This window comes from Triplophysa dalaica, chromosome 25 (assembly GCF_015846415.1).
Source record: "Triplophysa dalaica isolate WHDGS20190420 chromosome 25, ASM1584641v1, whole genome shotgun sequence".
Lineage (NCBI taxonomy): Eukaryota > Metazoa > Chordata > Actinopteri > Cypriniformes > Nemacheilidae > Triplophysa > Triplophysa dalaica.
In genome coordinates, this window is record NC_079566.1 from 13,909,717 (window position 1) to 13,925,218 (window position 15,502).

Here is a 15,502-nt window from a genome sequence, read left to right on the forward strand (position 1 = left end):
ACGTTATCGATGTGACGGCATGGCACATCGATGTATTGACCACGCTGACCTGTGTGGTACAGGAACAGATCGATCACTAAATGAGCTCAAAATATATTGCTTTCTCTCACCAACGCATCATTTTGCATGATGAGACATAAACTAAGCGACTGGAGTCATTTGGATATCTTAATGATGGAGAGTCATCATGTCGGCTCCTGTATGGACCGCTTCAGAAGATGTAAACAATGCTGATCCGATGCCGGTGTTTCAGTTTTTTAGCACTACACAAACGTTTGAACAAAATGCAACAGACTTAACACAACCCAATCAAAATGTCAAACAAATATCTTTATGATTTAATAATTATGTAAGATAAAAAAAATGAAATAAACATGAAAATGCGAAAGTGTAAAGCTACAAAGTGGTCTACAAGAAGATAAAATGACAGCATTTTAATATTAACTTCTTGTTTACGAGAGATATTCCTTTAAAAAAATGTTTTCAGGTTAAAATAACCACTAACTTTGACTCATCCCTCAGTATGCAAAAGCAAATACGAATAATATTTACAGAAACACACTTACAGATATGACATTTACAATTCAAATATTTTGACTCAAATAGTTTTTCACGGAAAAAATGTGCAATATGTGCCCTTTAAAGTTTTATAAAAAGGTTGAGACTTGTTTTTAAAACTGTAGGCTTGATGAAGGTCTTGTTATTACAAGTTTATTCCCTGCAGGATGGATACGGTACGTTTGTAGTATCGCTGCACTTACTGTACAGTGTTTACATATTCCTGAAAGCAGTTGAAAAATAAAATATGACACAAATGAATTCTTGTGGCTCATATGCTGTTAAATCTATCAATTCTGTATTACTGTAAACACATTACTGTGAATGCATTACACTAAAAGATGAGTCAAAACTATTCCAATTTGTTTTGCAAGATAAGTCATTATTTTCACTCCATTAACTATGATAATGTATTCAATGTACATAAAACATTAAATCAAACTGTAGTGTTTACTACAACATACAAAATAAAGCCGATCTATTAATAAATTGTACACATTATAGAATCTAATATTAGACCCACTTTGGCTAAAAGACCATCGGTTTACAGTCAATGTTGATTGAGTGGGCGACTCAATATCCCAACGCTAACATCACAGCAGGGTCAATACACGACTCAAAACACAACGCTACAATCTGTTATACCTCATTCGTCTGGATTTGTCTTCATTGCATCACCACCTTAATAACCTGAAAGCATCCTTTAGCTGATGATAACTTACTCCCAATTTAAGAAAAACAACAACATTACTGTTGTTAGAAACAATAAGAGGAGACCGTGTCTAGTTGCAATTTAAAGCCTCGCCAAACAACAAGAGAATGTCGACACGAAATGCTATCACAGAAAAGCTGTTCCACTCTACGATTTTCTCATCTTTTCATCTCGTAAATTAGTTTCTCATTATCTGTTTACCTCTGGGGAGAGTCGACACAAACAGACAGAAAGAATACTTTGAACAGAAAACATCGCTGCCATCTCTTTCCAGGGCATTCACACACACACACACACACACAAAAGCTCTCACACATCACAGGACTGAAGAAACCCATGAGCTGGCCCGAGTCGCACTCAATGAGAGAAAACAAAGAATCTGTACTGACCTGATGTCTTAAGAAATGTAGATCACATTTATTTTGCTCTGTATTACTTTATTCTGTTACTTCAATGCATATTTGCAAATCTTAGTTTAAACTGTACTTTATCACTGTTTTATATACAATTTATATTTTCATATATTACTAAATAAATTGATGTTTGCACTACATGCGTCATACATTTCATTTAATATTATTATTTTTCTTTCTATTTGTGAACTGCACAGCCCAGCTGCAAATGCTTTAGCAATACAAATGTCATTTTTTTGCCATGCCAATAAGGAAAACCTTAATGGAACAAATGAAAAAATGATTAAAATGTAAAACATGCAGAACACACATAGAGTCAAACTAATGAATAATATTATAAAGTCTAATTATAAAAATCTATATTTTCTAAATCTATAAACATTTATATATAGATTTTTTTCTTTTTTGTAGCAAATATGTAGGGCATATATGTAAGGGATAATGTACAGGCAGCCGGTTGTTATCATAATAATAAAATAACATTAAACATTAAAAAAATAATCTCCTTATTTCGTGATAATAGCCGGCTGCTTGTAGATGATCCCGCTTATTACACGCTTATTACACAGTTACTTGGTACATGAGAAAAAAAACAGGACATTAAATGTGAATTAGAAATCATTTTTTGGTAAATCTTTACAGAATGCAGACCTTCTGCAAGGAAAAGTGGCTTACTTTCAGTTTTAAGGTAAGAAACAACGTTCAAATGTCAAATGTCAAGAATGGTACGGCAATTTGGTTTAATCATTTATAAATATCATGTCATATATGTTTAAAACTTGTAGCTTTCCTGAAGCTCAGTGGTAAGAGCATGGTGTTTACAACGCCGAGGTCGTGGGTTTGATTTGTTTATTTAGCAGGTGGATTTGTTGCTACAGCTACTATAAAACTGTCATCAAAAAGACGTTACATAATGACTTAAAGCTTTCAGAATCATCTTTCTGGATGTTTAAGTTATGAGACACACATAGAGAGGGATAGAGAGAGACTGTACCCTGCATTGATGTGATGCTCTGTACAGACTGATCCGCACTTCACTCAAAGGTAGTTGTCAAGGAAACGAAGAGGCAGGGAGGACCACTCAGATAACCCCGAAGCGATTGGACCCTCGGTGTGAAAGATCAGGATCAAACTCCACAGACACACATAAATAAACACAAATCCATCCCAAGTCTCTCTTACCCACAATGCACAGCTGCGGCCTCTGGACACACCACCAGTGAATACAGACCGAACACATTAACACATGTATGTTGAAGGATGATCCCTTCAGTTTATCTGGTTGAGAGGCTGACTCAGTTAGAATAACTTTAGCATCCGCTCGCTCTTCTCACACAAGCGTCAGGAGCTCTCCAGTATCTGCTGGTCAACAGTGAGTGAGGAAAAGTGCACTCAAACCACAGAAGTGTGCACTTACAACAGCAGAGTTCAGGTTAAGGTTGAAGAAGAGCCCGAGAAAGTGTTTTCATTTGTAATATTATCACAGCAGACGGCAAACACACAGTATGATGCGTATTCAACACAGACTTGATGTAATCGCAAGCTTGATTCTGATTGGATGACCAGAACTAAATACTAAGTGTTGTTTATTTGAACAATTTAAATCCATGCCAGTGTTTGTTGAATTACAACAAAATTAAATCTCAGGAGTGTCAAAGTCATCCAACAGCAATATGAAAGACACATGAAAGCTGTAATAAAAATCAAGGTTATAAGATTAAAAATTATATATTTGGAACTATTCCTGTAAAAGTGAATATGAACTTTGTTCAACGTGTGAAAAATCACAGAGCATCTTTTCTGTTATTTTCACCTGTTTCTCCAGTTTTCATTTTCTGCAAAACATTTTTTTAGATTTGGAAATAACACTGTTAGTAGATCAAAAATTATAATTTTACAAAAACTATAAATAGAAAACTGTAAATTAAGAAAATTTCTCTGAAATGATCTCTTTTTTTTGTGGCTGTGTATATATATATATATTCAGTTTGTAATGTATTGTATGTGTTTGATGTCCAATGGAAACACATGAAAGTCAAAAACAGGAGCCTGCGCTGCATACGCTGAGATAATTACATGACAGACATGAATCACACACACGCACACGCAGACCCACAAAGACATCAAGGACACATAGTGTTTAAACTGATAATGTATATAGACAGAAATACACATACACACACACACACAAACACACACAGCCTGTTGCATGGATGCACTGCATTTGTTAATCTCTAATTTGTGTGTGTGTGTGTGTGTGTGTGTGTGTGGGTGCATGTGTATGTGGGTTCGTGTTTAAGAATCTTGGCTCATTAACTCACAATAATTGAGATACATAGGAAAAAAACCGGTCATTAAAATGAATAATTTCTCTTTGATCATTGCTGTTATCTTGTGCTTTCTGACAGTAAAATCTTGCTGAAGACTTCACCTACATGAACAACAAAAAACTAGTACTAAAACTAATAAGTATAAAATATACTTATACAAGTAAAACAAGTCCGCAAATGTGGGAAGAAAGAGGAGCACAACGAGACAAACTTAATCCAAAAGAACTGTTGCAATGTCTCCAAGACGCTAGAAGAAACTTATTTGTAATGCTGCATGAAAACTATGCGCAAGAGCATCTACGACAAAATCTGCCTCAAAGGCAAAGGGCGGTCAATCAAATATTCATTTGATTTAGTTAATGGATAATTAAAATCAATTTACAACAATATTTTTGAAAGCATCCCCATTTGACAGAATTTCAAAGTTTTCTCAGAACTGCAGCTCTGCAGGTGAGTTTCTTTAAGCGTCTTGGATACATTGCCAAAGTTCTTCTAGTTTTTCCCCTTTTATATGTAATAATATATAAAAATAAATTTATGTTCATAAAAATATGAACAAAACAGTCCAGTTCTGTAGTTTAATCACCGTTGGACTGAACTGCAACAAAACACATAACACATTTCCGGGAGTCATTGGATGCTAGAAAGTTTGCGGTGGAAGAATCATCAACCAGTTCCTGGAACAGTATAATGTGAAATATGCTTACGGTTGAGGACCTGGATGAATATATCCACACCCTCATGCTCATGTTCTGGGTTAAATCACAAGTCAGGATGATGTTTTACCTTCAGAAATGAACTCTTGAGAACCTGAAGTACATGTAACTTTAGGGTAAATACATTGAAGAAATATCATTATTACTTAAGCAGAAAAACTGCATTTAAATAAGACCGTAAATGAATCTCAAAATGAGACAAATGAATGTAAATCAAAGCCGTTCCACCAACAGTCACAAAATCTTTTATGCAACATCCCAAGAAAAGTGTGCTAAACCTTGTTTACATATTTTAACAGATATAACTCATATTTACATGCAATATAGGATGCATATCACAAAACAAAGAAATGGTGTATGAAAGTATATTTTGTTTAAAGAACATGAAGCCTATTCATTTGTGTTTGATTTTACTTTAGATTTTTGACAGTGTGTGTCTTTAATTTGTTAAATAAGATCACAGAAGATGTGCTAAACTCATAACGCCTTAAAATTAGGCTTCATTTTCTTTCCAAAATATAATTCCCCTGTTTTTTTATTAAGTGTAACATTTGTGCGATAAACCCATTAAAAGTAGATTGTTGTCATGGACATTTCTCTAAATGACTCTTATTTACATGTCAAAGACACTAAACAGCTTCAGAGTAAAATTGTAAGATTGACAATAATGTTTTCATCTAACATATACCTGTGAAAACGGCTGCGTCTTCATGTCAAACTGTATCAGAAGAGACGCATCCAAAGTCAGTGGACACGACGGAGAAATCGAACAGAATATAAAGCGGCAGAGTTGGAATAAACTTAAACACGTCCACACCGGATTTAACACCAGATTCAAGATTATCCGGAGCAGCTCGGCAGATGTTTTCGGGGCGTTTTTAAAAGTCTGTCGGGTGAAAGGTCAGAGTTCACCGGCTCAGGCGGCCGCTTCGATCGACTCCTGCGCTTTGATGTGGACGCTGGGAAGACAGAACCAGGCTGGCGGCAGGTCACGGCCCGTGCTGTCATCTTGAAACTTGATGTTCAGGTAGAAATCTCCAGTGTATAGGAAGAGCAAAGCGCCCACACACACAGAGTTCTCGGTAGGGTTCACCTGGAGGGAACATCAAAAAAAAAACACCTGCATCACATTTCTGTGGAGCACCTGCGGATCTCATCACTATGAAGAGGCGAACGGAAAGCGGATGAATCACCGAAACCTCATCGCTATCCAAGAGACTCCTACAGGTATATTCTGCAGAGAATCCACACGGAGTTGGAAAATAAACCTGATCCATGGTTTAGATCATATTTTTCAGGGTGTCTTTGCTGTTTCGATTTACAATATTTTTATAAACAATACGACTAGAATATAAATGGATAAGTAATGAATTATAATTATTATCAACATTATTATACATGATATTAATTTTGCCAAACTATAATATAGTCAATACGTGTCAACTTTAAGTACGTTTTGTATATATTATAATACAGTTTTGATGCATTTAAATGTGTTGTTATTTAGTTTCATTTAAAAGGGTCATATGACACGGCTAAATCAAACATTATCATTTGTTTTAGTATTTTTCTCATCTTTGAAACTGATTTTTAACAAGGCTCATGGCTCTGAAAAGCTGTGGTGTGCTGCGATTGGCCAGTTAACCAGTGCGTAGGGATTGGTCGAATACTGTCTAATACATGCGTGGGCAACTTATAACACACCAAAGACACAGAAATACCCACAATCGTGCCATTTGACCCCTAAAAAATTGTAGTAAGAAACCAAATTATTTTTTGTTATTTAGATGAATTGAATTGTTTTGATGACTTTACTACTATTCTGAAATAGATGAAAGTGTTTACAGACGGCTGAAACTGAGACTGTATGATGAGCATGGCCCTTAATTGCAGAAAAACTGATCATAAATCCACTCAATTCCTTTTCAAGCACCTTCAGAAGATTGAGTGTGACTGATGCAGACTTCTGAGGGAGCGAGCGCGACCGGACGCTGTGTGCGTCACCCGTTCACTCACCGAGCTGATGTAGAAGGTGCTGGACCCGATGAAAGTGACGGCGTCCTGCAGGTCGTGGTTCTGAACTCCGTTCTGATAGTCCTGGAAGGGCACGACGGTCAGAAAGAACGGCCCCACTGCGCTCTTACTGCGATTGGTCAGTTTCACCTCTAATGACACGGCGTCTCCCACCCTGCAGTCAGCGATCACGTCACAGTCGCAGGGCTTCCCGTTCACCACAACATCTGAACAGAGAGACAGAGAGAGACATGGACAGTGTGAATGTGTGTTTGAGGAGTGTGTGTGAAAGAATATGACTGGACGAGAGACAGAGAGAAAGAGTTGACGGGCGAGTGTTTGAGAGAGACACAGAGAGGCTTTCAGGAGAACCTGGACCTGCTAGAACAATAGTGTCAGATCAGGACCATTACAGTTAACCGCATTAGGCACAGACCCCATAACACACACTGTGCTCGAAAGCATCAAGTTCATTGCAGACGAAAGCAATCCCATGATGCACCAGTGCATTCTGGGAGTGAGTACAGAAGATGTTATGTTTAGTTGATCTCTTGCACTCCGGGTCATTTGCAAACCTGTTTCTATAGATATTTCTAGTTGTGAACCCTTCTCTCTCATTGACACATCTGCACCCAGCTGTCTCCATCCATCACATTGAGCCGCTCGTCTGAGTTCTGGTGCAACTCTTAGAGCCGCAGGCTGAGCTGTCACACAAGCCCCGTCCCCGGAGAGAGGCATGCTGGGAGATGAAGTCCCCACGGGCCCGTTAGCGACAAGCAGACAGACAGTTCTACCCCAGAGGGTCATGGACCCCATCCAAGCCTAACCATCCCGATAAATAATTTGTCATTGACAGAACAGCTGTAGATATCAAGAAGAGCAGCGCTGCTCTCTGTGGACATGGAGAAGAGCCGTCTACAGACGTCTGTGTGGCTGAAGTAATGATCTAACAGTGACTATCATAACCGTCACGCTGAATGTCAGGGTTTATCTTAAAGTGGAACCTTAATGTTATGCTTGCCGTCATCAAATATCGTATTATCTCCAGACTGAGGTTAGACTCGGGGAAGTTTTTTAGTATGCAGAGAAGAGCTAAAAACCTAAGTGCTTGTTTACATCTTCAAATAGCAATTAAACGAGGAAAAAGTGTTTTTTCGTCTAAACACCAAGCTTATTTTAGTTTAGTAAAATTGAAACTTCTAAAATGTTCCTGTTCATTGAAATCAAATACTCACCTGAAACTTTTTGGAAAAAAGGTAACTCGAGGTCAAAATTTGAATGTTGCCTCAAAAATAAGCTGAAGTAAAATTATAATAATAAACACAATCTGAAAAAAAAAATAGTTCATCCTATATAGCAACATTAAAAATAAACCTATAAGTTATATAATGACAAAAGCATAACCAAAATTTCTAAAACTTTAACTAAAATTAACACAAAAACTAAAAATCTAAAATAAAACTTATTTAAAATATTACTAAAACTAATATCAACTAAAATAAATTATTTTAAAGGTTTGTGTTTAGATGCTGAAAAGATCAAAAACAAATAACAAAATACATTCTCATAAAACCCATTCTGTTAAAGGACAGATCACATCTGACGGCCTATCACATAAATGTACTGGAGAATACTAAAATATGATTATCCACCGAGCGGTATTTCAGATTCAGATAAACAGATGTTATTTCAAAGAAAAAAAGTGTGCTATAATTGTACAGTTAACTAGTGCGCAGTGATTGGTCGAATAATGCAAGCGTGTGACGGAAATGTAACGCCTCTTACCATATTTGGAGCATCAGGTTCCAAAGCAATTGTACTGACAGGTACACCACCTAAATTGTGTATACATTTGGGGGCGGTCTTAGTCACATCAGACCACAAACTGGCGTAGATTTGTGGGCGTGTGGTTACACGAGGCGTTTCAGGCAGGTCTGCGTGAGCATTCGCTTTAGATAGAATTCATCTTTTGTTCCGACACTTCTATATTTTTGCAATGTTACGTGTCTAATACATGTATGGACAACTTATAACACACCAAAGACACAGAAAAACACGTGTTTGTGCCATATGACCCCTTTAAGGAGGGGGGACCGGACATGATAAAATGCTAACCTGCATACAAAAATCATCTCTGGACCACTCAACATAAACCAGAGATTACTTCACAAAAATAAAAAGAAAAGAACTAAATTATCCAAAGAACTAAATGATTCGATAAAAAGATGTAAGAGTCCGGGACAAACGCTCATGACATCTGTATGGAAACAATCACATATCTGAATACACACAGACACACGCACACATAGACTGGTGCAACACCTTACCAAGTAATTTTATATATATATGTATGTTTTAAAGAGCTGTTGCCAGGAGATGTGAAAATGATAGGTAGATCTGCTTCAGATGGGTGGAGAGAGTTCTTCATAATGATGAACTGAACAAAAGAGAGAGAGAGAGAGAGAGAGAGAGAGAGATGTATAATCAAACATACGAGATATATATACACCATATCCAAAGAACTAATATAAATATCTCAGTCAATTATTACGCAGGTTTATTATATTTCCTAGAAGCACTTAAGCTCAAACCCTGAAATAAAGCAATAAATTCCACCATTCACAGGCGAGCTATCGTATTACCATCTAGTGTTCCACGGCAGCATTGTTTGCTTGACTTTTGCTCTACAACGGTTGTCAGGGACAATCATGCTGTCCCACCACACACAAAATGGAAAGGGTTGCCATGGTATCCGGCCTGAGCATCCAAAATCCTGAAACCCGTCCGGCCCAGAAAAACACCAGTATACACAAACACACAGAGACACACAAACCAAACTGATTCCCTGAGCAGAACACTGAAGCCTTGAGTGAAGGACACAACACGGACAGAATTACACGAGAGGATCAAAACAAAAGATTAAAGGGCCTTAAAAAGTACTTATTCTAAGGGGTGATTCACATTTCTCTTCTAAAACCACGCAGAAACCACATATTCTGAAATATTCGTTAAAATATTCTCATCTCGTTTCGGCGCCGTTGAGCCTTTTGCACCGCACTGCATGTGCAATTTGACATTGTCGCCCCCTATATGAAGACAGTTGCACTGCATTTGCAACACATTTGCGTACGAAAAAGACACCATATGAATGGTCCTTAAACCATTGAATCATGTTGTTAATTTATACTTTATATTTCTGATGGTCTCTCAATATATATTCTATGTCATACTCTAATACTGTATCTACACTGGACGTGCCGTGACAATCTCATAAAATCCCGTGTGTCGCACCGCATCCAGTGCGGACAATGTGTTCAATTATAAGGGTTCTAATCCGTTCTTTTGCGCAGCATCCCATCCGGTGAAGACATGGTGTTAGATCCTCTAGTCCTGGTCTTTTAGGAAATTATACAGTAAGTTTTATGTGACCTAGTGGTACCTCATTTAGTTGTTATGCTCCAAAAATGTGAAATTGTCTGTCATAGGATGTGAGAGAAGCGCCAAGTATTTATAATTGAAAAACATGGGCCAAGAAGTTCTTTTTAAAATTGCTTATGAACATAAAAGTGGCTGGAGCTGTGTCTAATTTTCTTTTCTTTTTCTTTATATTTTTTATAAATATACAAACATATATGTGCATATTATTATTTTTATGTCACTTTAAATATTTTATAAATATTTTACTGTTTTATGCTTGTGAAACACTTTCATTTATATTTCATGTAGAAAGTGGCATATAAATAAATCTTTATTATTATTATTATTATCATTATCAAGGGTACAACGTTTCTGCCACCAAAAATTGATTTCAAGTTACACAAAGTTTGTATTTTAAGCTCTTGTGATGGAGAAGTTTGGGGCACAAGATGCATTTATCGGTTGGCATTTGTCTTGCTGTGTCAGCGGAGAGGAAACACAATTTGGCTTGCACAACACAAAACACAACAGACTGCAATTACCAACAAACTTTTAAAAGTTCTTTGTATAATCTGCACACTGAGAAAGCACATGCACAAAAACATTCTGCACTTACAGGTGAGACTGTCGTCCAACACTTCATTTACCAAAGAAATCTTCGTGTTTTTTAAAAGATTCTTGATCAACTAAATCTGTAGATTCTACATCCCTCTGAAAGTGTATGTCAGTAATGTAATTTCAGTCCTGCTGTAAATGTTTAACCGACTGCTAATTGAGATGAATAATTCAACAAAGTTATGCTTAGGTGGACCTCCATCATCCAACCTGGCATCAATTTTACATTCAAATATACTTAAAAGCACAGAAGGAGTACATGGTGACCTGGGGAAGAGGTCGGTGGTGGACTGAAAGGCGACCGGGGATTCAGTAGACCACGCGATGGGACCGACGTCGTACCTGCTGAAGAGTTTCATTTCTCAAGACTAAAGGAAACATCCTCTCATCTACTCAAGATCATGCAGCGTGTTGTCAAGTGCGCTACTCGACGCTGAAACAAACCCAGGTGGGAATCTGGTTTGGAGGACAGAAAGAGGCTTTATTTCTAAAGCAGCATCCCTCAAACAGAGTTCACTTCGGCCGACGTGTCACTATTCATCACCGGTAAAGAGAACAAGAGGAACATCGCTCACCTTAAGCGCTGAATTATTGAATCTGTGTACGATTACGTAAGATGAACAGGCTACTTATAGGGCAGAAATATTAAAAAGCCTCTTACTTCTGTACTTTTAAAATTTCTTCAATGAATTGATAAAAAGCACCAGAAAGTAATTTATACTGAATAATTTAATCTTCATAGATTTAAATAAAAAGCAAATAGAAAATCTCATCCGCGTCTCAGATATTTTTCCTGAGAGAAAGACTCAGAAATCTCACAAATGTCTGTGTAAGAGTTTGAGAAGAGACGTCAAGAACGACTCAAACTGAGCTCAGATTTGTCAAGTCTGGAATCAAAAGTCAACATTTTCAAACATTTCTCATTAAATTGACTCAAATCCAGATTATTTCACCTCTTCGTGGATTTGAACATTTACATTCTCATTTGTTTCTCATTTTGTTTTAAGTGGGATTTTTACTTCAGCTCAGACTCATGCCGTGGCGTATTCTCAGGTGATGCTGAAAGGTGTTTGTTTCATGGAGATAACCACACACACTATCACATATTTAGCTTTGGCACAGAGACTGGCATCCAATTTGGCTGGCAGCCCATGACTGGCAATACCTGTGGCTCTTGAATGCCAGATCAAACCTCAGCTTCTCGTTCTGAGCGCCACTGGATTCATCTTCATTCATCCAAAACGCTCCAATTTATTTCCTGCCGTAATTGTGCTCCGCTATGGTGGAATTCCTGTTCTGGATCCGATCCTTCTGATCAACTCCAGACCAAATCAGTCATTCCACACGTGTTCTGGCTGCCAATTCAGAATCAACCGAGTGACAGATTATCAGATGCAGCGAGCGTCTCCCGTGTTGGAGGATATTCTTTCAGACTTTGGACAAACACACACCTCAGCGATCCCATCTCATTGCGCTGTATCACTTACAATGAAAACAAACGAAATACGCAAATATTTTGAAAGGACATGAAACGAAAGAAAATTATATTGATAATATTTTTATGCTGATCAAAACGTCACATTGCAATATTATTTGCATAATATTTTAATTAGTGTAACTATTGTATAAAAAACAACACAGATTAAATTATTTTCGGAAAAATATTCTCTCAATAATTGCTCAGTTTTTTTTAAGAATAATCCATTTTAATAGAATAATGCACCTTTTTATGGATGTCAATCGCTTCCAAAATAAAAGTTTGTGCTTTCATAACACATGTCTGTGCATATTCATTTTGTATTTATAAAAACGTACACATACGTCCATATATTTAAGAAAATAAATATAAAATATAAACGTCTATACATATAATTTCAATGATTTGTATACATCAATAAATATTTCTTAAATATATATACATGTATGCGTATGTATTTCAAATTAATATACACAGTATACAGACATATACTATGTAAATACAACCTTTGATTCCGGATGCGATTAATCGCGATTAATCGTTTGACATCCCTGACCTTGAGTCGATATGCTTTTATTTTATTATTTAGCACTGTGAACTTTCAAATTATTTGTTTGTTATTTGATCTCCCATTGCACAAAAACATACTCAATCTCCATGAATCTCTTTGTCACTCGGTTGATTGACAGACACAACCAGAGCTGGACGTGTGATCTGAACTCCAGATGTTCAGACGGCACACATTACCAACAGGAATCCCTCTACAGCTGAGTGAATTAGTGGAATGTCTTTCGTTTTTTAATGGACAAATATGACTTACACAGATTCACCCACGAAGCAGATTCTATTTTCTGTTCTGTTATTTTCTATTCTCGATCGGTGACGCATGAATGAGAAAGACCCGGGGAGACTCCGGCAGGACGACGCTTATTGTGAATAAATAATCAGCAATGCCTGAATCTCAAACACGGGTTACGGTGTCAGTTCAGCAGTGAAAATACGTTCCCTTTCACCAACACAACCCACAGAGTCGATCATTGACGGAGGGAAAGAGGGGGTTTGGCAAGGTTACGGCGTTAAACCGCTCCACGTTGGTGTCAAATGAGCAAAGCAGCATATATAAAGAGACAGAAGAGCTTGGATTGGATGTGAAACGGTCTCTGTGGGAAGCCTATATCTGCTGGAGGTCTGAGAAATGATTCATCTAAACTTGATTCACAGTGTTGATCCATCTGCTGTTGTTCTTTTGAGTCCATAGGGAATCTCAAGAAAAGCGCCTAGGTCACAATTCATCTAATATAAATTATATTATCAGCAATTACTGCCATTTTATGTATACATTAACACATGCTGTGAACTTAATGAAAAGTAGAAATAGATTTAGCAGGACTACCTAACAGTGAACGCTCTTTAAAAAAGAAAAGCGAACAGTTTTAGGTAACTGTTTACACAAATGATTGTGAATATATTCAGGAATCAAACTTTAATGAGCGAGGTGTCATTCGCTTTAGCAGCAGGAGCTTACATTACGCTCCATCGTGAACAGACGTGTTGGAGGCTTGGAAAACTGATTTAATTACAGACTGTAGAGTCGCACGGCGTGAGCTTCAGTCTGAAATGTCTTTGCGGTAAATATTAGGAAGAATAAAGAAACCGCAGAAAGATGCTCGAAGTGGCCACAGGGATGAACATTAGAAGCCAGTCTGGTCTGGAAATTCACCTGTCTGTGAGGGCCGATATTTTTCATAATTACCATAGAAGTGCATTGACCTGACAAAGATTATAAGAAGTGATTATTATTACTATAAAAAATGAGGCATTAAAATTTTGTTAAATTTTACGATGTAATTTACCCAATATCAGCCTCTACTCTCTTAATATTGCTGGGACATTTTCATCGCAGCGTTGGGTCCAAAAGAGAAAAACACAGTCGTTGATTTAAGGTAACCCAGAAAATGGTTTATATCTGAGCCAGCAAAGGGTTGAAACAACCCAGCATGTTAATTTACAACCCAGCGGTCGGGTTCGTCGCATTTCTGACCCAATGTTGGGTTGAAAATAACCCAGAATTTATTTGTGCACACATTGTACGAACAACACAAAATGTGTCCGGTTATTTTAACTGAACTTGCATTGTCCCTTTCACAAAATAAACACAAAATGTGCTAAAATAACAGGTGTTACAAAGCATAACACAAACAGTGTGTTAATAATTAACACATCCATTTTGACAGTGTATGAGCCATATGGTGAGGAGAAAACTATCAAACCAGAATGTCAACAAATCAAATCAGTTTCTATTGCTTCTACTCCATTATTTATAATACAGCATAATCCTGTTGAAAATTAAATGATTTATAAAGGAGTAGTTCACTTCAAAATATGCCCCTGATGACTTTCCATAGTAATTTTTTCCTATTATGGAAGGTCAATAGGGGCAAAATGTTGAAGTGAATTACTCTTCTTTAATACTTCAAAGGTGAAGTCTGTTTATGTATAGATGTGACTTATTTACTATACCATTTTTTATTTATTTTTATGATATTGAACAATAATGTCAAAGCCTAACATTTTACAATCCAATCAAATTATGATTATAAAACACACTATATTGTACTAAATGGCTTCTAGACCAAATCATGTTGCCTTTAAAACTAAACAACAACCAAACCAATCAATGACAGCGAAAGGGCCTTTTTAACAAAGAGACAAAAAAACAAAACAAGAGTTCAAGACTTCTGCCACACATTGGGTAAGTGAAGCTGCCACAGGGTCAAGAGTATTTAAGAGAAGGAAACACGAGGTACAGCAGCTGGACCTAAAGATCTACAGCAAATCGATGACGGGACATCTGAACGGAGTTTAATTGGATTTGGGTTCGGATCTCCACTGGGATCTCTAACACACAAAAGCTGGTCTTTATAATCCTGAGGATTGATCAAACATTTGATGTTGGAGGACTGAGATATGACAGCAGCATCCACAGATAATGTGCATCTGAAAACTCAATAACGACGACACTTTCCACTGTAAACATGTGCAGAGATCAGCCATTGAATTTAGCCCGTGCCCAATATACACTGAAGTGAAAGAGAAGAGTAAAGGCTATTTGTATTCTTTCAATGCAAAAATACATGCTTTAACTCCAGCTAAATGTGCATAAGAAACTATTAATAGTCAATAAATGATTCTATCGCTTTGGTTCTGTTTTTTTTGGAGAAGAACTTCACCTTTTAATCCTGTTTTCAAGG

The 15,502-nt window shown here is 37.0% G+C and overlaps 1 protein-coding gene across 1 annotated transcript in view; it reads right to left on the minus strand.

The window, feature by feature from the left end:
• Window positions 1-4,958: 4,958 nt before the first annotated feature.
• Window positions 4,959-15,502, minus strand: part of trappc9 (trafficking protein particle complex subunit 9) — a 168,556-nt gene continuing 158,012 nt past the window's right edge. The window contains 2 exon segments of the mRNA XM_056741217.1: window positions 4,959-5,822; window positions 6,746-6,969. Of these exon segments, the coding sequence (XP_056597195.1) occupies window positions 5,646-5,822; window positions 6,746-6,969 (401 nt within the window). The 3' untranslated portion in view covers window positions 4,959-5,645.